Source organism: Uranotaenia lowii, chromosome 1 (genome assembly GCF_029784155.1).
Source record: "Uranotaenia lowii strain MFRU-FL chromosome 1, ASM2978415v1, whole genome shotgun sequence".
NCBI lineage: Eukaryota > Metazoa > Arthropoda > Insecta > Diptera > Culicidae > Uranotaenia > Uranotaenia lowii.
In genome coordinates this window covers 182,308,065-182,335,093 of record NC_073691.1, presented here as the reverse complement: position 1 = coordinate 182,335,093, position 27,029 = coordinate 182,308,065, and the positions used below count along the sequence as shown (strand labels likewise).

The 27,029-nt window shown below is 37.6% G+C and overlaps 5 protein-coding genes across 5 annotated transcripts in view; 3 read left to right on the top strand and 2 right to left on the bottom strand.

Moving 5' to 3' along the window:
* LOC129738202 (pickpocket protein 28) overlaps positions 1–1,545 on the top strand; it is a 43,535-nt gene extending 41,990 nt beyond the window's left edge. Inside the window, exons 6-8 of the mRNA XM_055729393.1 lie at positions 317–518; positions 943–1,114; positions 1,245–1,545. Of these exons, the coding sequence (XP_055585368.1) occupies positions 317–518; positions 943–1,114; positions 1,245–1,521 (651 nt within the window). The 3' untranslated portion in view covers positions 1,522–1,545. The remainder of the gene's footprint in view (positions 1–316; positions 519–942; positions 1,115–1,244) is intronic.
* Positions 1,546–12,195: 10,650 nt separating this feature from the next.
* Positions 12,196–14,026, top strand: LOC129739466 (triosephosphate isomerase). The gene is made up of 3 exons (XM_055730938.1): positions 12,196–12,333; positions 12,520–12,771; positions 13,188–14,026. The coding sequence occupies exons 2-3, from the start codon at positions 12,583–12,585 to the stop codon at positions 13,740–13,742; spliced, it is 744 nt and encodes a 247-aa protein (XP_055586913.1). The 5' UTR covers positions 12,196–12,333; positions 12,520–12,582; the 3' UTR covers positions 13,743–14,026.
* A 54-nt stretch (positions 14,027–14,080) lies between these two features.
* On the bottom strand, positions 14,081–16,230 carry LOC129739462 (probable transcriptional regulatory protein BLi02909/BL01150). The gene is made up of 5 exons (XM_055730923.1): positions 15,761–16,230; positions 14,961–15,696; positions 14,657–14,897; positions 14,423–14,591; positions 14,081–14,357 (listed from the first exon to the last, which is right to left on the bottom strand). The coding sequence occupies exons 2-5, from the start codon at positions 15,181–15,183 to the stop codon at positions 14,148–14,150; spliced, it is 843 nt and encodes a 280-aa protein (XP_055586898.1). The 5' UTR covers positions 15,184–15,696; positions 15,761–16,230; the 3' UTR covers positions 14,081–14,147.
* Positions 16,231–22,682: 6,452 nt separating this feature from the next.
* LOC129738201 (cystinosin homolog) lies at positions 22,683–24,071 on the bottom strand. Its single transcript, XM_055729392.1, has 5 exons — positions 23,929–24,071; positions 23,494–23,866; positions 23,025–23,430; positions 22,847–22,949; positions 22,683–22,791 (listed from the first exon to the last, which is right to left on the bottom strand). Exons 1-5 carry the CDS (start codon positions 24,069–24,071, stop codon positions 22,725–22,727), a joined length of 1,092 nt encoding a protein of 363 aa, XP_055585367.1. The 3' UTR covers positions 22,683–22,724.
* Positions 24,072–24,819: 748 nt separating this feature from the next.
* On the top strand, positions 24,820–26,232 carry LOC129739326 (cystinosin homolog). The gene is made up of 4 exons (XM_055730737.1): positions 24,820–24,993; positions 25,052–25,893; positions 25,962–26,064; positions 26,126–26,232. The coding sequence occupies exons 1-4, from the start codon at positions 24,845–24,847 to the stop codon at positions 26,187–26,189; spliced, it is 1,158 nt and encodes a 385-aa protein (XP_055586712.1). The 5' UTR covers positions 24,820–24,844; the 3' UTR covers positions 26,190–26,232.
* Positions 26,233–27,029: the final 797 nt, after the last annotated feature.

Sequence of the window (27,029 nt, the reverse complement as noted above, 5' to 3'; positions counted from 1 at the left end):
AAAAACGCGACTTTTGGTTGCTTAAGATTTGTGTAATCTATTGCTGCGGCCTTGAGAGAAAAGGTATCAAGCTTTTTGTTTACCCCATATGTCACAGCTTCGTTTATGACGTTTTGAATATGTCAAAATCGACAAACACTTACACTTACGGCTTGCAAGAGCCATCTATTGACAAACAGCGGGGGCTTAGTTGCGCACCTTATGTAATAAATTTTATTTTATGCATGGTTGTTTTTTGCGTTTCTGTTATTTTTCTTCCCTCAAAAGCAAGAATTTCCTCACCATGTTAATTTTTTTTTATTTGTTTCCCCGTCAGCGTCAGTGCGTGTTCCGGAACGAGCTGCTCCGTTACGGGGGCCACTACGGCCGCAGCAACTGCGTGGCAGCCTGCCGGATCCGGAGCGTGCTGGCCCTTTGCGAGTGCATCCCATTCTTCATGACAGCGGCCGGGCTCGTCTCGGACAAGTCGATAACCGTGTGCAATCTGCAGCACATCGTTTGCCTGAACAAGTACAAAAGTAAGTTTGCCTACCAACTAGGAACATATTTATGTACCTACTATAGGTTTGTGTCGTTTCAATTCGGTTGTTACTTGTGATTTTCACACGGAAAGCCTTGTCCGGACGTGGTATGGGTTCTACAATGGGCATTTTTTTTTCATAATGTTTTGGTTAGTTGTACCTCTACAGTTTTATTTTGGATGACAATTGAAGCTTCTTTTTCCAGAGTTACAAATGTCCATGAATTTTTGATGTTTTTTTTAAAACTTGGGTTCGCTCAGATTTTAAAGATGGAACAAGTCCAATAAAGCCTATGGTGCTGGTCAATAAACGATTGGTGATTTACTAAGGACACACAAAAAAATCCTTTTCGGTTTTTCGAAGCGAACCCTCACATACATTCATATGAGTCGTCCATTTACTGATTTTTTTTTACTTTCAGTCAAATGGTCCACCGTCATCACCGACATCGTAGAGATTCCGGGACTGGAGAAGGAAATGGAAGAGTCGCTCTACTGTCCGGAGTGTTTGCCACCGTGCTCCGACACCAAGTATCAGGTGACGGCATCGGAGCTGCCGCTTATAAAGACTCATCGAACCGGGTTCAGCGTAACGTAAGCATATTTGAACAACTTTAAATTCTTTGTAAGCATATCCTACAACAAAAACATGCCTTGATTCATTGAAACAATCCAACTGAAATCTGATGCCCCAATTTCTCATTTTGGTTTCCGCTCTCCCCAGGCACGGCATCGAGGACGTCTCCGAGGTCAGTGTGGTGCGCATATTTTTCGGGCAACCGGAAACCTGGTTGTACAAGCAGGACGTGGCCTCCTACTGGTTCGAGATATTCAGCAACTTTGGCGGCATGTGCGGCATCATGGCTGGCCTGTCGCTGATAAGCGTTTCGGAGAACGTTTACTTTATCCTGCGACAGTTTGCGCTGGTTTTCCTGGTGCGATCCAGCCGGTTGCGGGAAAGGCGTCGGCAGCGCCGTGCCGCCCGCCAAATACTGGAATGAATCGATTGTGTGTTTTTGTGTGTTCGTTTTCTGGCACATCTTGATTCTAGTACACAGGATGATCATCATCAAAATATCAAACCACCTCAAAGATTGTCGTTTCTGAGGCACATATAAAGTACTCTGGAGGCTTTTCTAGTATGACTGATTTATTAGGCATCTTAACACATTGAGGACCAAACAAGTTATCTCGTTTTTCGCTTTTCATATTATTGTAGCCTTAGAAATATTCCTGAGGTATAATAAATTTACTAATTTAAATGTATTCTTTTTATGAATTAAATTCTACACTTTGCTTTTTCTCTCAAATTCTACACTGTGAAAAATCTGATAGTTCCGAATTTTTAGATGTTGATGAAGTTGTTGCCGAGATATACACACTCAATCTTTCCTCATGTGGTCGGGAAGATTTCGTCCTGAAAGATTTTCAACAGCTAAAATTACAGCACGAATCTCGGGACAGAAAAAGTGCTCAGGAAAACTACTGTGGAATTGACTGGTATACAAATTGCAAAAATCTATATAGGCTGACACATAGTCTCAATGTGTCAAATTTGCTGAGTGTAGGTTCGAATCCGTGTTTTCCTGTAATTTTCAGGACTAGAACTGTGTCGAAAAGTCATTAGCAACTTTTAAAACTAGTTCACTCAAAATGGGAGAACTGTTTTCGGTGTACATTCAAGCAAAAGTTTGTTTATATACTTAAAAAGTGTTGTGCAATCAATTTGTTCGGAATAGTTTTTTTTTTCATTTTCGTTATGGTTCGTATTGATCTTGAAACTAGAAAGAAAACTCTGCAAGCTTGGTGCACTGGAAAGGGTGTTACCTACAACCAACTCACAAAACGGTTATAAGTACACCGCACAAGCGTGAGAAATATCATCGACAAATATGTCAACGAGTTGTCCTTGAAAGATCTGCATAGATAACACCCCCCCCCCCCCCCCCCCCCATGAAGATTTTATCCGGATAAAATTTTAACCGCAGTATCGGGAAATCACTTGTTTTTAAAAGGTGTTTAAAAATAAGTGTTAACAAGTAAGTCAGTAATTTGGCTCGCCTCCGGCGGAATTTAGCCTTAAATCACTCCAGGCTTGAGACATTTCATTTTACAAGACATAAAATTACGTTCACGAATTGAAACTAATTTCTAATTGTAAATTTTGATTTGCACTTCAGATAACCTTTCGAATTTAAACATTAAACTTGACATAAAACTCTACCTTGTCTTGAGAATGGATTTTTATTGAGAAGTGTAACTAAACAAGAACAGAATTTGAAATGAATCATTTTAACTTCAAAATTAATTTATCGAGTACTAATTTTATTCATCGACAAGTTCGACATCATGTAAGAGGCGTTTACTTCTCATGATGGTCCACAGAATTAACAAAACATATCTCAAATCTACTACCATCTACATTATTATTAAAAATTTTGATTTAAAAAAAAATCGTTATTGTCGTTACAAATGTTATGCTGATATGAAATATTTTTCAAAAAACCAATTCCAGTCTCAATTTAAATTTTTTTCTTGCTCAACATCACCTTTTGGATGAAATTTAAATATGCATTTCTTTTATCAGCTTTTGTTATTGAAATAACTTTTTACCTTAAAATTATTCAAGAACGTTCTGCACTTTCTTGACAAAACTAAAACAAAAACAAAATTTTAAAATAAATTATCAACTCAAGACGTCAAGTAATTTTAAGTTCTGCGAAAAAAAAAGTTATAGATGTTTTCTATTTGTTTTCTTTTCCCCATTCAACGAATTTTTAAAGCAGGTTTTCAACCAAATTGAATTTTGAAAATTTTGAAAGCACGAATCTAATCGGTTTGCGGGTTTCAACTAGTATTTTTTCAATGAAATCAATCAAGTTTTTTTTTCAATTTTCTGCAGTTATGCCAAAAATATTTGTACCTTATCATGTTTCTCAAAATTTTATAAACTGTTGAACTTTACTTTCTAGATCATGCATCATCATCATAAAAATATTATCTCTTGATCAAATGAATTGTAATAAAAAAAAAATCAGAAACAGATTTTTTCTTAAATGTAGGTTCGATAAATAATTAGTAATCAATGATTGATTTCACTTAAAACTGACTCATTTCAAAACTCCATATCACCAAAACTAAATGAGATAGTCCAAATTTGTCAAAAGATTCGAGTTCAGTATGCTTAAATCAACCATACCAATCATTAAAACATAAGCCCAAAAAGGCTTTTCCCTTGAGTTATCAATTAAATTCTTTAAATAAGTTTTTTATAATGTTAAGAAGTATTTTTTGAAAAAAAAATCCTTCTTTAATGGTCAAAGTTTAGTTTTTTGATCTTCATATTTTGTTTAATTTTTCAAATGAATTAACTGAATCTATATGTAAAGTTTTTTCCAAGTTTCAAATAAATTTACTGTATTTTAAAGTTAAACTATTTAAATTTGTAGAAATATTTTTTATAAGTAATTCTGCATTTTTGGTGTTTTTTATACATAAACTATTTTTTCTTATTGAAAATTCACATTTTAAATCGCGACTAATTTTTTTTTCAAATTCAAAATACTACAGCGGAATTTTTCAATCAACTCTTAATTTTAAAATGAAGAAAAAAAAAGTAAACTAAGATGAATAATTAATAACAATTATGATCATGTTCCAAACAACAAACATGATAAATTTTTACCTGTTCTTACATTTATTTTAGAATTCAATTTTTTTTAAGAAATCTATGTATCCGGAATATTTATTTCAAATTTTAAAGCTTGACTGCTTAGATATTATTTTTAAGCAAATTTCTAGTTCATAATAAGAAACATCATTTTGAAAAATTTATCAATGATTTCCCAGCCAACATGAAATCGTAAAAGAAATCATCGTCAAACTCGTATATAGATGCAACTCAAATCGGAATCGTAAATATGTACACTTACCATTCGACCATATCGTTTTTTCATCGTAGAAGATGCAACTTTCCAATGAAATACGACTTAGTTACGATATGTTGGATTAAGTCGTATTTAGTTCCGCCGATTGCAAATGATATCTTATAACGAAGGCATAAGATTTCTTAAGAAGCATTTACATTGGTACACAAATTACTTTCGAATCGAAATCGTAAATAACTTCGAATAAATTCGTAAAGAATACTACGTAAGCATCGCCTTTCATATCACGTTGTATGTTTACTAGTATGTCACATTAGTAGGCAAATTAACACCGTGTCTTTCCGATATAGCTACAAATATTATAACAAGTATAATTATAATCGTATAATCGGTCACTGTACCCACGATATAAATATATTTAATGCGATTTCAATTGCCTATACTGCAGTAGCTTTCAGACAATCACATCCAATGCGTCGAGAAAAACATCATTCCATCAAATTGGCCAGATCTCCGACCGATTGATCAATACTGGGAGATTGTGAAGAGGATCTTAAGGAAGGAGGGAACAGTTTCTCAAAGCATGGGAGAATTTGAAAAAAATTGGAAGGCAGCATCCAGGAAATGCACAAAAGCTACTCTGCAGAACCTGATGGAAGACATTTCAGCAAAAGTGAGATCATTCTTTAGAACATGATTTTTTAAATTATGTTTACCATGATATAGTTTCTAATTATACTATCTTCAATAGACGTATAGGAAAAATTAAAACGATAAACTTTTTATTCACGGAAAGATGTTGCTTAGGATTTTTCGACGCGGTCCATATTGAAATTTTTTGTGAATTTCCTTACCCCCCCTTCTTTTATCATTATATTATAAGAGCAAGTTCACTGGTGTTGGGAAAAAGTGGTAGAAATTTTGACATTTTGAAAATTTTACCATGCAAAAATGTTTTCAAGATCTGTAGGCGTTGTATTTTTTACAGCACTGTTTCTATTACAACCGTAAGTGATAGAAATATTGCTATTTTTGCATCCAGCATGCGACAATACAACACGTGTTGTGAAAAAAACTTGAAGGCCACAGATATTGAAAATGTTTTTGCATGGCAAAATTTTAAAAATGTGCCGTAAGTGTCAAAATTTCTACCACTTTTTCCCAACACCAGTGAACTTGCTCTAAAAAGATAAAAGTATATCTATTTGTTAGAGCAAGTTCACTGGTGTTGGGAAAAAGTGGTAGAAATTTTGACATTTTGAAAATTTTACCATGCAAACATGTTTTCAAGATCTTGGGGCATTGTATTTTTTTACAACACTGTTTCTATTTCAGACGTATGTGATAGAAATAGTGCTATTTTTGCATCCAGCATGCGACAATACAACACGTGTTGTAAAAAAACTTGAAGGCCACAGATCTTGAAAATGTTTTTACATGGCAAAATTTTCAAAATGTGCCGTAAGTGTCAAAATTTCTACCACTTTTTTCCCAACACCAGTGAACTTGCTCTTATGAGCCTACTTGGTTCAATACACTGAACCCAAAATCACACTTAAAATACACTAGAAGATTCACTTAAAAGTGAAAACTCAGTGAATTTCTTCATTTCAAGTGGCTCATGTACATTTCACTTGCCTTTCACTCAAGTTTTAAGTGACCAAATCAATATTCACTTTTTCATCACTAGAGTTTTAAGTGACCGGCACTGAATGTCTTCGATGCTCACTTTAAATTCACTTGACCGGTCAATTAAGCTTCACTTGCCCATCACTTAAAATTCAAGTGACTTTTTGAATTGCGAATGTCAACAATGTCAGTATTGATTGTTTTATTGTTGTTTGGAAAAGAAACAGCAGAGGTTTGTTTGAGTCGGTAGGTGCAGAATTAGAGTAATATATATGTTTTTAAACAATTATATTTTTCCAAAGGTCGACAGAAACATCGTGTGAATCGGTTAACACGTCGCAGTGACCTTTTTTAAAGCAATCAGGTTTCGGATACGTTTTCCGATGATGATTTTTTGTGGAAATATTCAAGTACAGTGAAGTTAACAATAAATACTTATTAAATTTTAATTTTTTTTTTATTTTTTCAGAAAAGATCAACCAGAATGTCTCGTCAGGTAGTAAATGATTTTTTAAAACCGATACTTATATTTGAACCCAAATAAGGAAAAAAGTGAGGGGTTTTGCGTCGTATTTTTTTTTTAATAAATAATTGTTTTAAAGAAAAAAAAAAGTTGATTCATGTTTGATATTCCGAAATTTCACCTAAAAACCACTACAACTGACAGATATTAATGACCTGAGCAAACATTTGAAATTGATTTTGCCACTCACTTGAAATTCACTTGATCGGTCACTTAAGTGATTTCACTTGACGGTCACTTAAAATTCACATGAATTTACGTAAGGCGAAAATTCACTCCAGATGTCACTTACCTTTAAAGTGAAAATTATTTTCAGCACGGTATAAATATATAAGGTAGGCTACTAACACGAGTAAACAACTCGTTTGAATGTAAACAAGTGACGTCATTACTATCTGCCTATAGCGTGCCAGGCAAAAAGTTTTGCGCGCGTAAATAGGATAATGCTGCATACACCGAGGATCACTAGATGGATAGTAATGACGACACTATTGGGAAGATATCACCTTATTATATTGTACACCGTGTATTTTCAGTGTAATTTTGCTGAATCAAAGCAATCGAAAGTGTATTTATAATTTTCGGAAAAGTCTATAAGTGCGAATGTTTGTAGAACTGTAATTCCACGATACAAAAGAGAACTCCAATTAAAAAACACGCTCTTTTCAATCTCTCTTTGACCCTGGCGAAGCACAGCTGTGCCTTAAATTTCCGTTTCCAAATCAACGATGCATCCGAAAAGCTATTTTTTAATGAGGCGGCATAAACCTACGATAGAATTTCGATTAGCTAAAAAAACCAGAATGAAGCCGTGTTTGGTAAAGAGCATACCTACATGCCTCCACACATTTGCGTCCTACACGCCCCAATCGAACGCATCCCCAATTGTCAGCTAATATTCATTAGAACACAGTTGCTTAAAACGCATAGGTACATAATAGGACCGATAAACTATGAATTTGCATTTCAACTTTGGCCAGGCATAATTACAGTTTGTTTGCGGTAATCGTTCGAATTGCATCATTATTCCGTCGAAAATGTATAGGGGAGGATGTGTATAGCGGAAAGTGCAATGGATAGGAAGGATATGAAATTTAATATTATTTCTTTGTGTTTGAAACACTTCGCTGCTAGATGAAAGCGATCAACGGAAGCTTTGCTGCCAAACGAGTTGATTGTTTTTGATTGAATTTACTAGGCCTACGTTGATGGTATAAACAGTAGGTATATGTACTTTGGAGTTGATCCGGACTGCTACTGTTATTTATTGAGCACAAAATTTTGTGATTTGGTAAATTGTGTTCATTTTGTCGGCAGCAGCGCTCTTATGATTGGAAATAACATAACAAAAATATATGAATGCAAGCTTTGCAAAACTCAGCAAAATGTTCTTGTTTGCTTTCGGGAGGTATTTATTTGAATATTTTTGTTTAATATGCATCCATCTTTTTTTTTTTAATTTTTACATGGATTTCCGTCTCACGACGTAACCTAACTTCCGTATTCTCTTTCTGGGCAAAAATCTCGGTCGGTGAAACCAGCTTCGATTCTTCGAGCCTTTCTTGAGGCTTCTCGGTTCCGTTATTCCTTTCAGATTATTCACAGATTGAGGAAAGTGGCCAAACCCATTACGACGCCAAATTTTGCATCTGAATAAGCATCCTTCATATCGAGATTTTGCTTGATCCAGTTGATTTCTTTTAACGTAACGAACACTACAACGTTTTGCTAAGGTTGCTCAGGAGCTGTCATGGAGTGGACAGGTCGCCATAGATGCAGAAGATGTTGATTGGAAATATTTTCATTTAAACTTGCTTGTTTTCAAAGGAAACTCGAACCTCCTTTAATATTCTCAAAGACCTCGAGACTAACATTTTAATTAAAATGATGCCGATATCACATCAATAAATGAATGTTAACTCGGTTTACTAAAATGCCAGTAAAAGTTTGTGGTTTTCTTAAGAAAAAATATGTATTACTTCATTGTAATAAGGAGATAAAATGGCACCGACCTGTTACTTTTTATGGAGGGCTTTGAACTAATTTTAAAGTTTTGAAAAACTGATTGAGGAAATCCACCATTTTTTCGAACTTCGATGGTCTATTTTATAAAAAAAAATACTCGAAAGTTTTTTGTACCGATATTGAAGAGCAAGAATCCTTCTACCACCTTCTAGGATAACATGTTTTCAAAGTGGAAAATTTCCAGCAGATTCTTCGAATTATTAACGAAAACGGCAGGTTTCCTGATAAATTAACAGATTTTTCATGATTGTGTCGCAGTCTGTACCATACCAATATTAAAGCAGGGCTGACTTGGCACTACCATCTTTAAATATTCCCTGATGGAGGAGACAAAAAAAAATTCCGAACTGACATCTTAATACCACATTGATATTTTGGTACCGCTGCCGATTCTTTAAAATCCTATATGCATCTCATGCGGCATTTAGTAACGCTGTTGCTTCCTATATTGCACAACCTTAACATGTTCGGCGACAATCAGCAACAAAGGGCCCATGTTTTCGGCACTAAATTAGGCCGGAACAAATTTGAAATCCTTCTTTTGTTACTTGGAGTTTAAGTGGTTTAAGGGTTTAAGCTCTCTGAAGTTTAGTTTAAACATCACGTGGGGAGGTGGGATACTAAAAATAATCCAAAATATCAATAATTCGATTTTTTTTTCAATAAAACAACCTTAACCCTTCGTTTCATAAAGTAACAAATTTGCAACAATTAATGTATGGAAAAAGTGAAAAATCGTAGGGGAGAATGAGGATACTTGATCCCTGGGGATACTTGATTCCTTGGCTATATCTCGAAACTGGAATGTCTTACAAAGATCAAATGTTCTAGAAAAATGTGCCAAAATGAGCAAAATAAGAATGCTTGTAGTTTAAATTTTTTTAACAAAATAATCGTTTGAGTAATTGAACTTTGTTTGAAAAATTTCACAAAATGTAACTTGAAGATCTTTTTTCATCACTTTAAAATGTTCCTTACATGGAAAAATTATGATAAAAATATTTGTTCCAATCGTTCGAGCGTAAAATGAACTTCATAATGTCATATTTTCAAAGCAATGTAAAACTCTCAACTTTTTTCTGAAAAAGTTTTCTAAAATGTTGATTATGGGTACAATTGATCCCCTAGAGTTGGGTACAATTGATCCCCCTTCCAAACGGCATATTCTTCTTCTGAATTGATCGTTTTGATTGCTGATTACGAAATTACTAATATTTATCCAAAAACTAATATTTATCAAACAATTGTCTGAAGAAAAGAGCAAAAATAATCAATTTTCTCTTAATTATAAAAAACAGCGCCTTTAAGTATGCAATGTTATTAGCGTTGAGACAAAGTTATAGAATTTTCTTCTTATGTCTGCTATAAATTGTGAAATGAGAACAAACATGACCAAAATAGTCAATTAACATTCTATCTTGGGGTTTTGTTTGATTTTTATACAAGGATTAGGGCTTCCTGAATTAAAGATCAAGTCTCCTTCAATAGGGGATCAAGTCTCCCCTAACTTCAGAAAAATCGCAATTTTTTTACTCCCACGAAAATGCTTCTAGTTCATCAACGGGTTCAAGTATCGTTCTAATTTTTGGAGCATAGAAACTTGAAGTTACAAGCTGTCAGCAAATGTCAAAGACGGCAAGTTGCTAAATTTTTCCAAAACGATATGATGAAAATAAGAAAAGGATATCAAGTATCCCCACTCTCCCCTACTTAATTTTAATTTTTTTTCTTGTTGTACACATCATTCACGCTCATATTTTTATAACCAAAAATGACTTTTATTGAAACATTTTCTGGGATTTCTAGAAGAACTCCAATATTTGTTATTTTTCAATCAAAGTGAATGTTTGAATTTCAACCGTTTCTGAAGTTCGAATTCAAAACCAAATAATGGTTAAAATTCAACCGTGAATACGGAAGAACAGTTGTCGGGTGCAAGTGCCAGTGTTAACTGTTTTGTTCCGCATCGGATTTATTTTGTACCTCCGCTGGCTGGGAACAAACTTCTATCGGAGAACTGGACTGGGAGATTATAAGGCCATAAGCAGCATCGGAACAAAGGTGAGTAATGCCCCCGGTATTAAAAAAGTTGATTCCAAAATTGATTCTTTTTTTCACCATTTCTAGGTTAGCAGATCAACCGGGTGTCGCAAAATGTTTCTGCTAAGGAAAAAGCAACGATAGACTGACCCGAATATGGACAAGAGGGATCCGGATGTGGGCCCCAATTTTAAAGTTGCTTCCATAATATCAAGGTGAGTTGTTCTCAAATCAGTGCCTTCTGAATTTTAAGAAAATTGACTAGCAAATGACCATTTTTCCAAAACATTTTTTTCTATCCTCCACAGGTACTGAGCGACAATACCTATTGGAAAGAAGTGCCGTCGTACGATTGATCCGGAACAATTGTTCCAAATACTTTCCTCCCAATTCCGCATCTCCCGAGCGCGAGCTTATAGTTTGATACGGAATGCAAATACAGACGTTTTGATATTTAAAATATATCCCATCTATGAAAAAGAAAAATGTATGATGATTTTGATTAGAATATTTAAATCCTTTCCGAAAACTTCTTTTCAATTCTTTTGAAGAAAAAAACATTTTTTTTTGTTCGGAAAACGGTTATTTAATAACCATTATACAATTCAAGCAAACGGTTGAAAAATAACCATAATCCAAGTTCTCCGTAAAATCTCATTTTATGAGTTTTCGCTGAAAACTCATAAAATGACTTAACCCACAAAACTGCCATTATGGTTATTTTTCAAACATTAATGGTTTAATGTGGCCCTGCGTGTTTGCAACTGTTTTAAATGATTTCTCACGAAAAATAAAAAATCATGAATTGAAGGGTTAAACACTTCATTTATTTTGTCCCCTCGGGATTTTCTTAAAAATCGAAGGCAGAGCGGGGGTGATAAAAGAAAAATTAGATATTTATTCCGGCCTTATCCTTAAAAGGTTTCCCGTCCCTATTCAATAACGGTAAATAACCGTTCAAGTCATTTCAATGATTTAAACGCCATCTGAGAGCTTTTTCAGTCAACACTCACGCGCATATTCCGTTTTTTAGCTTTTATAAGTAAATACAGATGGCGCTGCCCAATGAATTAAAATGTTCGCGTGTTTGCCGTGCGTACACGGTATAAGCTTTTGTCGGAAGAAATTATATTCATTGATTCTTGCGGATATCAGGCTTAATTTTGTATGTAAAATTTACGTTTTTACAATACATAAAACGAAATTCAAAACTTGTTTTGTTAGTTTAATTACATTACCAATAAACACCTATATGTGTTTATTGTGGCATCAAATTTTAATTTTTTTTTTATTTAAATTCTTGGACATTTCAATTGATTTTGGGATTTAGAAAATCTCCATCAAATTGTCGAATTACCTCCTCCCTTATTTTAGGTAATTATTGGTTTGCAAATTACAGTTTCATTCAAGCCGAGTTAAATGGTTTGACAAACATATGGAACGTGTATTGCTACTGATTCTCTCAAACATTCGGTTGGCGGTGCACTTGAATGTTTTCTGCGAGTCTGACCAACTTTTGCTATTTTCTGCCCAACTTGCCAACTGAACTAGTCGGAGTAAACAAGAGGGAAGGCAATTCTCATCAGAGAGCTAAAGGAAACTCATCTCCGAAAGAACATGAGTATGAGAGCGCTTCCACCAATCCATTCCAAAGGTCATCTGGAGGTTGATGATATTTTCTGGCCATTGAAGTAAAAACCTCTGTACCGGTAGGATGTCGTTCCGTCAAAGTGCCTTCTACTTTTTTCACTATCAGTTACCCTGTTCAGCAGAAAAATTACACTATCACTTTCGCTGACCTTGGTACTGATAAGCATGGCGCGCTTCCAATAGGGTGTGTATGGTGTGATTAAATTATACGTAATGAAGTGTTTCTCTTCGTGAAATCGTTTCAGGCACCGACCCGCTGTATTACACAACTCTCGACTACTAACCAGGTAAACCAGTCCATATCCAAGATGGGTCGCAAATTCTGTGTCGGTGGCAACTGGAAGATGAACGGTGACAAGGCCAGCATTGCCGAGCTGTGCAAAACCCTGACCACCGGACCGCTGGATGCCAATACCGAGGTAGTGGTCGGCTGCCCGGCCCCCTATCTGACCTTGGCCCGTGCTCAACTGCCCGAAAGCATCGGAGTGGCTGCCCAGGTGAGCTCAAGCTTTACTTCCTATAGCACAACAGAATCGTTTGGGAGGGCAATGACCTATACACTCAAAGTCGAGAGGTAATCTAGATTGAGACCAAAAGTTCAGCTATTGCTAACTGCATGTTAGACAGTCCTTATTTTTATTCCAATCTGAGGTTGCCAACTTAGTGACTAATTACTTACTTTGCATGAGCTCTCCAAAGCTTATTTTTTCGAAAGTAGCTTTTAAGGACTTTCATACCTCTTTGGCTCCAAGGTTTAGTTTACAAGGTGATAGACTCGAAATACACACTAAATCTCAATTTTTCCATAAACCGATTCTGACGATTAAACCCTGGTCCAACGTGAGAATTTTTTTTTTTTTTTTTTTTGTAATCTTGAATTTCAAACAAAGTTATTCTATCAACTTCATTCCAGAATGCCTACAAAGTCGAAAAGGGAGCTTTCACCGGTGAAATTTCGCCGGCCATGCTGAAGGATCTGAACATCGGTTGGGTTATCCTGGGCCATTCGGAACGGCGAACGATTTTCGCCGAATCGGATGAACTGATCGCCGATAAGGTGGTTCACGCATTGGCCGCCGGTCTGAAGGTGATCGCTTGTATCGGCGAGACGCTGCAGGAACGAGAAGCCGGTCAAACCGAGGCTGTATGCTTCCGCCAGACCAAGGCCATCGCCGATAAGGTTAAGGACTGGAGCAACGTTGTGGTTGCCTACGAACCGGTGTGGGCCATCGGTACCGGAAAGACTGCCACCCCGGAACAGGCCCAGGAGGTTCACGCTGCCCTGAGGAAGTGGTTCAAGGATAACGTTTCTGCCGATGTGGCCGATGCTATCCGCATTCAGTATGGAGGCTCAGTCACTGCCGGAAACTGCAAAGAGCTGGCCGCCAAGCCCGATATCGATGGATTCTTGGTTGGTGGCGCCTCGTTGAAACCGGAATTTATTCAGATCGTCAATGCCCGGCAGTAAGAAGGGAACTATTTATATATCATTAAATCCACTCAACCTCATTTATCGATCCTTCTCGGAAGAATTGCAAAAAGTCAAAGCTGAATCCCGTCAACTCTCTAGATTGGTACTGGTCTGTGGCAAAAGGGCATGGTAATCCAACAAGGGAGAGAGTAAAACTTTCTATTTTAAGATAAATCGTGAAATTACAACTATGTTCTAGTTTATAAATAACAGCCATGTTATCGCTTAGGGAGAAAAAAGTAAAATAATGAATACACCATGAAATTGTTTATTAGGTGCAAGTTACATGAGTTTTATTGGTAAAGGAATGTCATCACGAATGACATCCCACAACGCATTTTTCAACTTGATAAGTTTATTTAGTGTTACCGATAATAGAATAAAACCCATTCGGTTCAACGATTAGAAAACGGGCTCCACATTGTCGTAGATGTCCTCGATACCCTCGATTGTTTTTAGTTTATCTTTGAGAATCTGGTACGCGCTCTGGGCATCCGGGTTCAGTTTGACGTAGCTTTTCGGGAAAAAGGCATGCTCGCTGTGCTCGATGCTATAGTTAAGCTTCTCCAGCTGTGTTTTTACCTTATCGATTTCATTTGGATCGCACAAGAACTGGAAGCATTAAGCTGTGATTAGTAAAACAAAAGTCGAGATTGTCGAATGACATTTTAACTAACTCTAACTAATCGCGACTCCTCGTTCATAACTTCTACATCCTCTGCTCCAGCTTCGATGGCATCTTCGGTGCAGCTGGAGAGCAGATCGTTCTTTGCGTTTTCCAAAGGAGCGATCGCTTCCACGTAGCCTTGCTCGTCGAATAGGTGCTTAACGTCAGCAAAATTTGAACTGAAATGTAAAAATAAAATACAAATTTCTAAAACCTTAATTCAAATAAAACTTTAAATTTATACAAATGTTTCCTAAGAATCGTAGCGATATCCATCTTCATTTGGGTAAAGCGATCGGTGTACAGAACGCAGATCATGTTCACCTGTTCGAAGGCCTTCATTTCAATGGTGAATTTCTTCAACTGACCAGCGCTGGAACTCTTCTTAAGAATCCCCTGAATTGTTGAGTTTGGCATGTTTTTCTTGAGCGCCTCATCGATGGTTGCCCGCAGAGCGGAGTTGACTGCCGGATTGGGACCACCCGCTGGAAAGAAGGTTCAAAAATAAATCCAATACCTATTTAGTTACAAAAAAAAACTTAACAAACCTTGAATGGCCATTCGAATCTGCCGGGCCAGCTTGATGAACAGCACCGATTTACGGCCATCGTTGAGCGCCTTGATGTGTCGTATGTTTTGCCACTTGGAATGACCGGCTTGCACTGGACCGGTAACGTGTAGTTTCTGAACTCGTTCCAGCGATGATGGAAGGAAACGACGAGACTGAGGGAGCACATTGCTTACAATCAAACACCTTAATCCTGGGAACATGGCTAAAACTTGATCGAACTGGGAACGTTCGCCGCTACCTAGATACGCTAAATTATCACAGATTGGAACTCTCCGCCGGCGGAATTACGATAGAACTTCCCGTGCCCTGAGAATTATGTAAACATGTTTACGAAGAGCAGCATAAAGTGCACCGAAAATAATTTTCACTTTAAAGGTAAGTGACATCTGGAGTGAATTTGCGCCATACGTAAATTCATGTGAATTTTAAGTGACCGGTCAAGTGAAATCACTTAAGTGAGCGATCAAGTGAATTTCAAGTGAATGGCAAAGTCAATTTCAAATGTTTGCTCAGGTCATTAATATCTTTCAATTGTAGTGGTTTTTAGGTGAAATTTCGGAATATCAAACATTAATCAACTTTGTTTCTACAAAACAATTATTTATTAAAAAATACAACGTAAAAAACGTCACTTTTTCTTCTTCAAAAAGATTTTTCGGCTTCGAAAAATCATTGACTTCCTCACTTTGACGAGACATTCGGGTTGATCTTTTCTGAAATAATAATTAAAAAATAAAATAAATTTAACTAGTATTTATTGTTTTGCATGATACTTACTTTAATTGCACTTGAATATTTCCAAAATAAATCATCATCGGAAAACGTATCCGAAACCTGATTGCTTTAAAAAGGGTCTCTGTGACGTGTTAACTGGTTCACACGATGTTTCTGTCGGTCGACCTATGGAAAATATCATTGTTTAATAACATATAAATTACTTTAATTCTGCATCTACCAACTCAAACAAACCTCTGTTGTTTCTTTTCCAAACAACAATGAAACAATCAATACTGACATTGTTGACATTCGCTATGCAAAAAATCACTTGAATTTTAAGTGAGCGGCAAGTGAATATTGGCTTAAGTGACCGGTCAAGTGGATTTCAAGTGAGCATCGAAGACATTCAATGCCGGTCACTTAAAACTCAAGTGATGAGCTAGTGTTTATTGATTCGGTCACTTAAAACTTAAGTGAGAGGCAAGTGAAATGTACATGAGCCCCTTGAAATGAAGAAATTCACTGCGTTTTCACTTTTAAGTGAATCTTCTAGTGTTTTTTAAGTGTGAATTTGGGTTCAGTGTGGGATAAAAAAAACTTTTTATCGCCTCTAGCGACATGGTGGCGAGAAGAATTACTAAATATAGCGGAGACACACGTACAGTGAAGATGGAAAGGTTTTACACCATTATGCAGATGGAAAGAACCACCGATAACTTCTTTGAATGTTTTCCATGTAAATAATTCCTTTAAAAAAAAAACAAACCAAAAAAAATCAAGGTTGTCAAAAAAGGTGTTTTTGCGAAGAAAAAATCTGACTCTTGTGATTAAACCAAAAAATTTTATGATGATTTTCTGTGATGAAAAAAGCATTAATTTCATTAAAATGAAATGAAAATTGAAAATCTTATAATGATTTTTCAAAACAAAGGTAAAAATGCGAAATTTTTGTTGTAAAAATAAATTAAAATTTTAGATAAATGTAAAAATATAAAAAAAATAAAAATCTGTGAAATCTGTGAATATTTCCAAAATTCTGTGGTCTGTAACACAGATTCTGTGACAAAAATTTGCTCAAAATATTGTGAAATATCAAATTATAGATTTTTTGCAATTTCGGCAGCCTTGACCCTGATGCGGCGAGGGATGCAGAAACATTGAAAGTTGTTAAAAGTTTGATATTTAGAGCGAAAGAGCCCGTTCGGAGTACACATGTTCACTAATTTAAGCTTCGTTCCAACCATATTTTTTCATTGTATAGGTTAAGGTAGTGCCACCTCTATCCCGGTCCTACTTCTCTGTGATGTTCCCATCTGAACAGCTTGCTGGTCCTGTCGAGACTGAGCACTGCTCTGAAATATGCTTTCTTTTTATACTCTGTTATACTCTGGCAGTTTACTCCGTTTGTCAGGATACCACATCCTCCGCTTGCACAAAATGCTGCTACATTGCATTGAGGCATTTGTTATATCTATATCTAGCAAGTATCCTCTTGAATTAGATCTTTTTGTCTCCGCTTAATCTATTCATTTATTTTTCGTTATATTCATAATTTAAATAGTTTTTCATCTCTGAGATTTTCTCACACCTGCAATTCTCCTTTTTCTCAAGAGTTGTTATTATTGAATTTTTTTCCTCCTTTTCAATTGTAGCTTAATTATTATCATTTTTTTTCACTAAAACAATTTCCTCATTGTTATATCCGTTATCTTTTCCTTCCATATTCTAAATAATATTTTTCTCCGATATCTTTCTCTTCCCGTCAACTTTCTTTCCACCATCTATCTCTTCGATTATCCTTCTCTCCAAATTCCCTTTCTCTTTCTATTATCATTCCTCTCTCCTTCTTCCTTTACCCATTATATCCTTTTTCATTATCTTTCTTCCAACCATCTTTTTGTACCTCATTTTTCTGTCCATCGCCTTTCTTTTCATTTCTTTCTCTACATCTTTCTTCCTCACTAGCGCCTTCGGCTTAACCCGACTGCAAAATTGAACACTGCCTTGAGCTTTTCTCGGACTAGTGTTTTTGTTTCATTTATTCGCGCCTTGGGCTAACCCTGACTGCAAATAATAACACTGCCTTGGGCCTAACCCAGACTAGTGTTTTATTTTTTCCTTTTCAAAATTCACTGCAGAACTTTGCACGTCACATTTTGCGCACCACTTTTCGCACAGCTCTATCGCTGTTTTCACAATCACGTCAAAAACGCCTCTTAAATCACATACCCTCTCAGTCTCACTTTTTGCAGATCTGGCAGCACCTTTTGCACCTCTTGCAGCGTCTCTCGCAACGCCTCCCTAGCTTCTCGCAGCTCCTTTGGTGGCGCTCTTCGTACCCGTCTCTCTTGCGCAGCGCCTTCCGAGCTTCTCGCAGCTCATTTTGGAGCGCCTTTTGAATTGCTCGCACCATCAAATCCAAAAACTACCCTTCCCTCATAGCAAATCAAGTCCAGACTTCTCTTTCTGCGAGGGGGTAGTGGTCTGGCGGATCGCCAATGTGATGTTCCTATCTGACCAGCTTGCTGGTCCTGTCGAGACTGAGCACTGCTCTCAAATATGCTTTCTTTTTATACTCTGTTATACTCTGGCAGTTTACTCCGTTTGTCAGAATACCACATTCTCCTAAATAATGAAATGTTGCGGAGTACAGTATGGTGTACGTTACGTTTCCTCGCAAAAATGCTCTTTCTTCTTTTCCAACATCTGTAAATTTTCTCCTAACTTTTCTATCCATATTTATCAATTTACAATTCTGATATTTTTACACATTTTCACCGATATTCCGAAAAAAAAAAAATCTTGAACAAGTTCGTCCCCACGCTCATTTTGGAAGTTTTAGCACAGTTTTTAGGCGGGCCGTAATAAATTCTCAGGGCGAGAAAGAAAAGAGAGAGAACTCCAAGATTTGAAACGAAAGGCTAACTTGAGTAAGAGAGCGTCACACGTTTTTTGATGTGACGGGGCCTCCCAGGAAATAAACCCGTCGCCCGAATATGGATCCCATGACGACAAACATGTTGAAGCCGATTTTCCTTTTACATATGGGAAGTCTTGCCAGTAGCGGCAATTTACGTACCGCTTAAGAAAAACCGTGTTGATTCCCGAAGACCATTGTTACAGTTGATTTTTAGAGCTTTTATTATGGTGTGATTTGAGCAAAAATACAACTAAAAAACCCAATCCTAATCAAAAATAAACCAACTTGTTCGACCAGATTTGGCCCACTGTTTCGAACTTATTTTTGAAAAAACCCGACAGCCCATAGTTCCCGAAAAACGAGAAAGAAAAGGTGTGTTCAACAGAACTCAATCGAAATCAATTGAAATGGATTGACAGCTGATCAGCTGTTTTTCCAATTGACTTCGATTGATTTCTATCAGGCTGCTGAATGAACAGCCAGATACCAATACTAACGTACAGGCGCAGTGTTTTCAGATGTAATTTTGTTTGTCAGCTTCGTTCAAAATTCGAAAAGGCGGTTTACTCAAGGCAAATTGTAATGAATCCATCATTTTGGCCATCTCACTGATAACTGATGTACAAGCTCGAACAAAAAATCTTCAGAAACGTGTGTAAAATTTCCAGTGCTCTCTTTTAAAGAAGCCGTTAAAAAGTGACGAAAAACAGTGCCATCTATTGCTTGATTTGTAACTTTTGAACGGCGCAATAGATGGCACTGTTTCTAGATAGCTCTTTTGAAAGTAAGAATTTTTCGAAAGGGCGCAATGGTATTTGAACTCATTAATAAATAAATTTGAATACATGAATTGCTCTACATAATTAGATGAACTACGAATCAATTTCAGCTTATACAAATAGCATCATTATAATGTTGTCACTAGAGAGACAGACGAAATGACAAATATACAAGCTGTAATTATTAAATTCCAGATACGTATTCTAAATTTCAAATGCTATCATTCAAACAAGCCGAACCAACTTTCGGAGTACCTGATTCTTGGAAGCGTGCAACTGTATATGATCTCATAAATTTATAAACTAACGTCGCAAACAAATTTTACCTTGATTCTTTTTACTAAAAAGACTAACTAACAACTTTGAACAACCCAGACGAATCAGTTATTTTATTAAGTTGAGCTTAAAATTAACAATCCAACGAAGAAATGCAGATTCTAAGCTACTCTGAGCGGGCATTTTCACGCATCATATCTGTTTATATTAAGTGCTTCATGCTAGTTTGAAGCAATTCGGAAAACAGTTTTAAGCGTAAAACTTTGATAACGCAAATCATAAATGTGTAATAAATCTTCAAAATCAATTTGCTCGAAACTCGTTAAATAGATACGACCTTTTCATAATTGACTAAAAATTTGTTATTTTGTTTTGTTTACATTTAATTTTCTTCTTGACAGTTCTCTCTGGTGTCCTTGGAGACATCTGGTGGCTCAACCAAAAAACATAAATTGATTCAAAACAGTCGTTGGGACTTTACACACTTTTCAAGGCTTAGCTTGTACATCAGTTCATCAGTGGCCATCTCAATGGCAATTCTTTCCCGTACTAAAGCTGTCCGAAAAATTTTAGATTAAGAAGTTGTTGTTCGACTCGAACTAAATTTGAATACTAAAAAGGAATTGTGTTCAGAATAATGAGCAATTTTCAGGGACAAGGAAGGCACAAACGCGAAAAATTGTTGCTCTAGGAAAATAATTATTATTTTTAAAACATGCAATTATGAAAATGAAATATAGTCATTTAGTCAATTTTATATATTATTAAAAATAAATTTCGTGTTTTACAAGATAGATCAAATTTTTCCATTTCCTTCGGTGGGTCTTGATGGTCACTTCCTATTTAATTATTATAATAAGGCCGGAACAAATTATAAATCCTTCTTTTGTCACTCAGAGTTGGAACATCGCGAGGGGGGGACAATAAAAAATAATGCCAAAAACAAATAAATTGGAATAAATTGCACAAAATCTTGCATGCAAAAAATTGCATGCTATATCATTGCACAAAACCTATAAAATAATGTAATTTTTTATTGAAAAATTCAATAAAATCAAGAATACACATGGTGAAATTACTTTCATCTTCCAACATTTCTTTTTTGGTCTTGTTATCTTTCGGATACTTGAATTTTTTTTCAAAATTTCCATGAAATACTTAAAACTTTATTTATTTCCCCCTTCGGGTTTTTGGAAATTTCGAAGGGAAGGGAGACAAAAGAAGAAATTGATATTTGTTCCAGCCTAATCCGAAACTGACTGACATGTATTGTGAAAATTTACATTTGCATCACAATTCTTGTGCAACTGTAGCCGACTGACACCGACACCAACGCAGCAACACCAAAACAGCATCGACCTATACCACCAGCTCCGCACCACCGAAACAACACGAACTCTCCTGACACCACTTTCATTTTCACAACTTGTTGTGAGTAGCTGCAGCAACTGATCCGACTGACACCCGTCACACCACTATAACTCAGCACCACCGGCACAGCTCCACCGGCACAGCTCCACCGACACAGCACCACGACGCTCCACCGATTGACTACACTTTCAACTGCAGTTAGTCAAAAACAAACCCAGTCAGCTGTTTTTGACAGTTGTTAACTGCATGTGTGTTAGTGTAATAGAAATCGATAGAAACGAATCCTGCTCTTGGGCTCGATCGATTTCGATTGGTTTCGATCGATTCCGATTGGCTTCATTGAACGTCAATTGGATTAGTTTCGATCACAACATTGGCTGAGTGAACAACAATTTACCAATCGAAATCGATTGAAACCGATTTCAATTGGCTGTTGAACGGGCTTAAAATAAAACATACTGTCATCAATATTTCCGGAGGTCAGTTTTGGGGGGAGAAATAGTGCGGTGCTCGGTCGAGTGAGGAGGCTTTTGGGCCTGCGGAAAAAAGGTTTCGGGGCTTCTGCTCCACATCCCCACGGAGGACAGAAGCGGCGATCGTGGCACGGATGGCCACTCCATCATCGCCGACTTCGGAGCCAGTACAGTGCCGTGAGACGTCGGCCCATGGAAATCAACAGTTCCAGCAACAACATCAGGCACGGCAATGTCGTGCGTCTCCATCGGTGCGATGCAAACTACACCTCCGACTGCTCCGTGCTGCACCAGCAGCAGAACAACAACAACACCAGCAGCAGAACGACAACAACATCCGGCACTGCCATGTGGTGCTTCGCCATCGGTACAACACCAGCCACACCCCCGGCTGCTTGGGAAGTTCTGCACCAGCAGCTGAACAACAACAACTACAGCAGCAGCATGGCCTGGCCGTCGAGTGTTTCGGAGGCAACTACGAGGCAGACAGTGGGACCATGCATGGTTCCCAGGAAGGCGCCAGACGGAAAAGAACCGTAAGTGAAAAACACACTCCGAAACAAAATTGACCAGAATAGTCGGGAGCTTGGGTGGGTCAAAATAAAAGTGGCCTATTGTAAAATGTGGATCAATGTCTTCGTTTTTTTTTCATTTGTGGCGACGACCATACAAACCTTCTGTTACACCATGTAAAAACTGTCCAAATTTCCGAATACTGTGTAAAAACCGTGCTTTGCGAAAACGGTGTATGAAAACTTTTAAAGTTGTGACCAGGGGAAACTTCTCAGAAAGTGAGAACCCAGGTGTGGTCCTGAAACTCAGGTTTGAGGTCTCATGTCTAAGTCTCATGTCTCAGGTCTCATGACTCAAATCTCAGGTCTCATGTCTTTAGCTTAAAGTCTCAAAGTCTCAAGTTCCATGTCTCAGGTATCATGTCTCATGTCTTAGATCCTTTATATCAAGTCTCATTTTTGAAGTCTCAGATCTTGGATTCTTCATGCTTCTAAAAAGTGTTTCCTTTGAAAATTTTCTCTCATAGATATCTTGTTAATTGCGAAGAACGCGTAAAAAACTATGCCTATTCCCGAAAACCGCGTGAAAAGCCATGTAAAAAAACCGTGTAAAATTTCTGCGCAATTTTTATTCAAGTGCGAATAATAATACGACTGGAAAGGATGTTTTTAGTTATAAACTCTGAAACTCGCTCATTTCGTACCGGAGTCGTGGTACAGAAAAGTGACAGTTTCGCTGACCTTCGGTTTGCGAGGCTTTCTGAAACGAATTTCAATTAATCACATTCAGATCTATTAATGACACAGTTTCCCACCTGTATAGAATATAATGTTGAACAATAAATACCAAATCGAAGAGAATCGAGAACAGCCCCAGGCCAAATTTAACCGGATCTCCCAAAATGGAATGCCAATCACCTAGTAACATATTGGGTTCATGTAGTTAATTGTTTCGGGATGGTCACCTGATTTTAAATTAAAAAGTAATATTACCGAAATTCCACGCATTGATGACCATTTGCAGTATTCCGAAAAGCCCGCCGGCAATATCCAGCAATCGATTCATGATGGAAAATCCTTCGGTACTTTTTCTCCGATAGTTAATGAAGGCTTGTGGAAAATACTTCACCAAGGTAGTGGACAGCTTGATGTAGCTTAAGACGTACAAAAAATCCAACCAGTGGAAAGATCCAAAAAGGGCCACCCACAAGGTGACGCCGATGATGACGAAGTATGTCCCGATTATTGTTTTGGCAGTATTGGAGACAGTGTTCCCACCGTTTTCGTAGATGTAGCATTGGAGAATAGTCAGTCCGGTTGCGAAACAAGCGTGAACCGCAAAACCAACATCATTCCCAATGACCGGATTTAACCCGTAAGGATGCCTTCGGAAGTATTCCTGTTCAACAGCGGAGTTCCAATAGAGAAAAGCGTTGAATACGGCATAGCTAACATGCCCTACAATGTTGATGTGAAGAAAGTCAAAACTCAAGCCCACCACGCTCTTTTTCCTGTAGTTAAGCCATATCTGTGGATAGTAGCCAGAGGACCAACAAGCCGTATAGGTCCAGCCTATTAGCAAAGAGATGTAGATCAGTGGTTTATTGAGGGCAACTTTCAAACGAACGAATAGACGATCATCGTTAACAGCGTCTTTCGGTTTCACGGAGCCCTTCAGAATGTATCTTCCTGGACAATTTCCGGTAACGCTCACTGAAACCAATTCCTTTTCAATCGAACGGTTTTCTCGAATATCGACCCCGTTCGGTACGACTTCAAGGCAAGACTGCTCACTAGCTAGAAATTGTATCGACACATTTTTATCAGTGGACCCTCTAAAATTTATAAGAAGTTTTTTTTATGAAATCCGTAAATTTCTGGTTAATGATTGACTTACTCTACCCATAGCGACAAATTCAGATGACTTTTCAGAGTGATAGTAAAATCCTGTTGATCGAACCACAATCTTAGTGGTGCATCTGAAACGGCATTGGCGATCACTGTTGAGATCAAACCTAGAATAATAGCAACCACTTCCATCACCTCGATCGGAACTGAACTATATTGTATTCTACTTGCGTTGAATTATCGTACCGGCCGGGAAGATAAAGCATTTTGAAATCAAACAGAATCAGAGATAAGAGCTAGGATGGTTCATGAGCAGGATTTCTGTTGAAATAAGATCATGAGCAGGATTTCTGCTAAAATAAGATCAACTCTAAGTCCATACACCGACTTAACCTTGAAGGCTCATACATTATAGAAAATTTTGCGCTCTATTTATAGAAAGAACGACCGTAAAATTAAAAAAAAAATGGAAAAAAATTTCATTCGATTTAAACCTATTTATCGCAACTATCGGGCAATCGATTACCCATTGGTTCATTTGCAAGTTCACTTTAAGCTAATACCCAGCAAGAAAAATATTCATTACCGTTCATTTTCCGCTTCGCAGCGAAATAAATCCGAAGCGGCCCGCCTCGAATTTATTTCGCTGCGAAGCGGAACATGAACTTAAAAATCACTGGGTATACGTTTTGCAAGTGAAATGATATGGAAGTGTCGTGAAGTTGATCATATATTTTGAACGCTTTTAAAAAAAATCAATCATTGTTATGATTGCAATATTTTCCAAACGTTTAGAGTTGCTCGTTTTCCGTAAAAGCCCACCAGCAACATGGTAATCTTCTAGTGATGATTGTTATCAAGAAGAGAGCTGACAGATGTTTGCCTGAGATTATTGGTTCCAGCGCTTTATCTGGGATCTGGAAAAGAACTCGAGACAGCATCTAGGGTACACAGTAGCAAACACGATGGCTTCAGCATCTGATCTCATTTGTCCCCTGTTCTCTTCAGTTTTACTGCTACGTGCAGCATTCAGCCAGGAACTCAAGCTGCGATTTGACCCTCAACATTACATCACCACTTTGGGAGATTCTGCCAAGCTGCAGCTTTGGATCGAGTAAGGCTCATTCTGATTTCTTCCAAATGCATTACTCGAAAGCTCATAACCATTGCAGTGGATATTCGCAGAACAATCTTTCGGTGAGCTTCCCTCATTTGAACAGTACGTTCGTCGAAGTTTCACCGAATGTAATCTGGATCTCGGCAAACAGTTCCTGGGATCGAAAGCGAATGCTGCTGGATGTTCAAGGGACTCGACCAGGGAGATTTATACTGAAGGCTACGGTTGAACCAACGGATTCCGTTGATGATCGTAGACTTTTCGTACTACTCAAGTTTGCTCTCAGTCAACCATGGATCTACATTTCTTTGCTGATCGGATGGATTTATGCAGCCTGTTGGGCTATTGGGAACTATCCCCAGATCATACTTAACTACAAAACCAAATGTGTTATAGGATTAAGTTTTGATTATTTACATATCAATATCGTAGGGCACGCTAGCTACGCGATCTTCAACTCCTTCCTTTACTGGAATGCTCACGTCGAAGAGGAATACTTTCGAAGACATCCTTACGGACTTAATCCAGTGATTGGGAACGACGTTGGCTTTGCGGTGCACGCTTGTTTCGCCACTGGTCTGACGCTGGTTCAGTGTTACATCTACGAGAATGGGGGCAACTGCGTGTCCCGGATGGCCAAAACGATCATCGGAACGTACTATGGTATTATCCTAGTGTCTGGGGCAATGGTTTTCGTCGGATCGTTTCACTGGTTGGATTTCTTGTACGTTCTAAGCTACATTAAGCTATCGACAGTCCTCATCAAATACTTCCCTCAGGCCTACGTAATCTATAAGCGAAAAACCACCGAAGGTTTCGCCATTATGACCCGAGTATACGACATTGCCGGGGGTGTTTTCTCGGTGCTGCAGATGCTTATTAATGCTTGGAATTTCGGTAAATCATAAAATGCTTTCGCATTGGTACGAACTTTTTTTTCACCAATACTTAGACTTTTCTTACAGATGATTGGCAATCCATTTCCGGCGATCCAGTTAAAATCGGTTTGGGACTGTTCTCAATAATGTTCTGCATGATTTTCATTGTTCAGCATTATATTTTGTACCGGTAAATATGCGCGAGGTCAACTGGGAAAGAAAAGTTTGGTAATTTGTTCAACTAATTTCAGACCATCGAAGGTCCGACAAGTTCCGGCTCATGATATAAACTACCATCTGGCAGCTGAAAAATGATAGTGTTAATTAGTTAGTTATTTTGTTGATTTAAAAAAAAGGGGGGGGGGAGGTGAGGGAGTGTCCTTAAAAAGGATATGATTCCGATGTCAGACCTTAGGAATAATTCTTTGACTTATGTTGGCTCTGCATCGGATGATCGGAATCCACCAAAGAGCTTGCTGTGATCTGGCTTTCTTGGTTTCTTGCCTGTCAGAGATATTTTAAGGTTCACTAATCTAATAATTCAAGATACAATACCTACATAGGTCACAGTTAGATAAACGAATTATAGATCTCTAAATCGTTAAATTATGGATAAAGAATTTCGAACGCAGTAAATCCAAAAGGAATTAAAAAAAAATAAAGATTCGTAATTGTTGTTGCAGCACTTGGGCAGTGGAAAGGAGAGACTTGTTACTTCTACGGTGGTAGAGCTTGGAATACTTTATTTTATATCCTAACATCCTATTTATAGGAAAACCACCCTTATGGTTACATATTTGATTGTTTATTCATTATGTGTATGTTGTTATTTGTCCCATCGATTGCTTCGATTGGACAAATCTCAACACTCCTCCTCAACATACACATTCGCAGTCTTTTAACTGCCTCCGGTGGCTCCTCCTGAAGATGGGGCTACTTTTCTTCAACGCACGCACCGTAACACGCTCTCGCCCCTGTTGCAACTCGATGACCTTCCATGACTCCAGTTCGACGACCTCCACCGGGATCTGGCACGACGACCTCCAAATGGCTCTGGTCTCAGTGCTCATCATGTGGCTCAAAGCTTCTCTTCTTCGCCTCGACGCCTTTCCTGAGGCCTGCGCCTCCCAGTGGTTCCAGCCCGACGACCTCCAC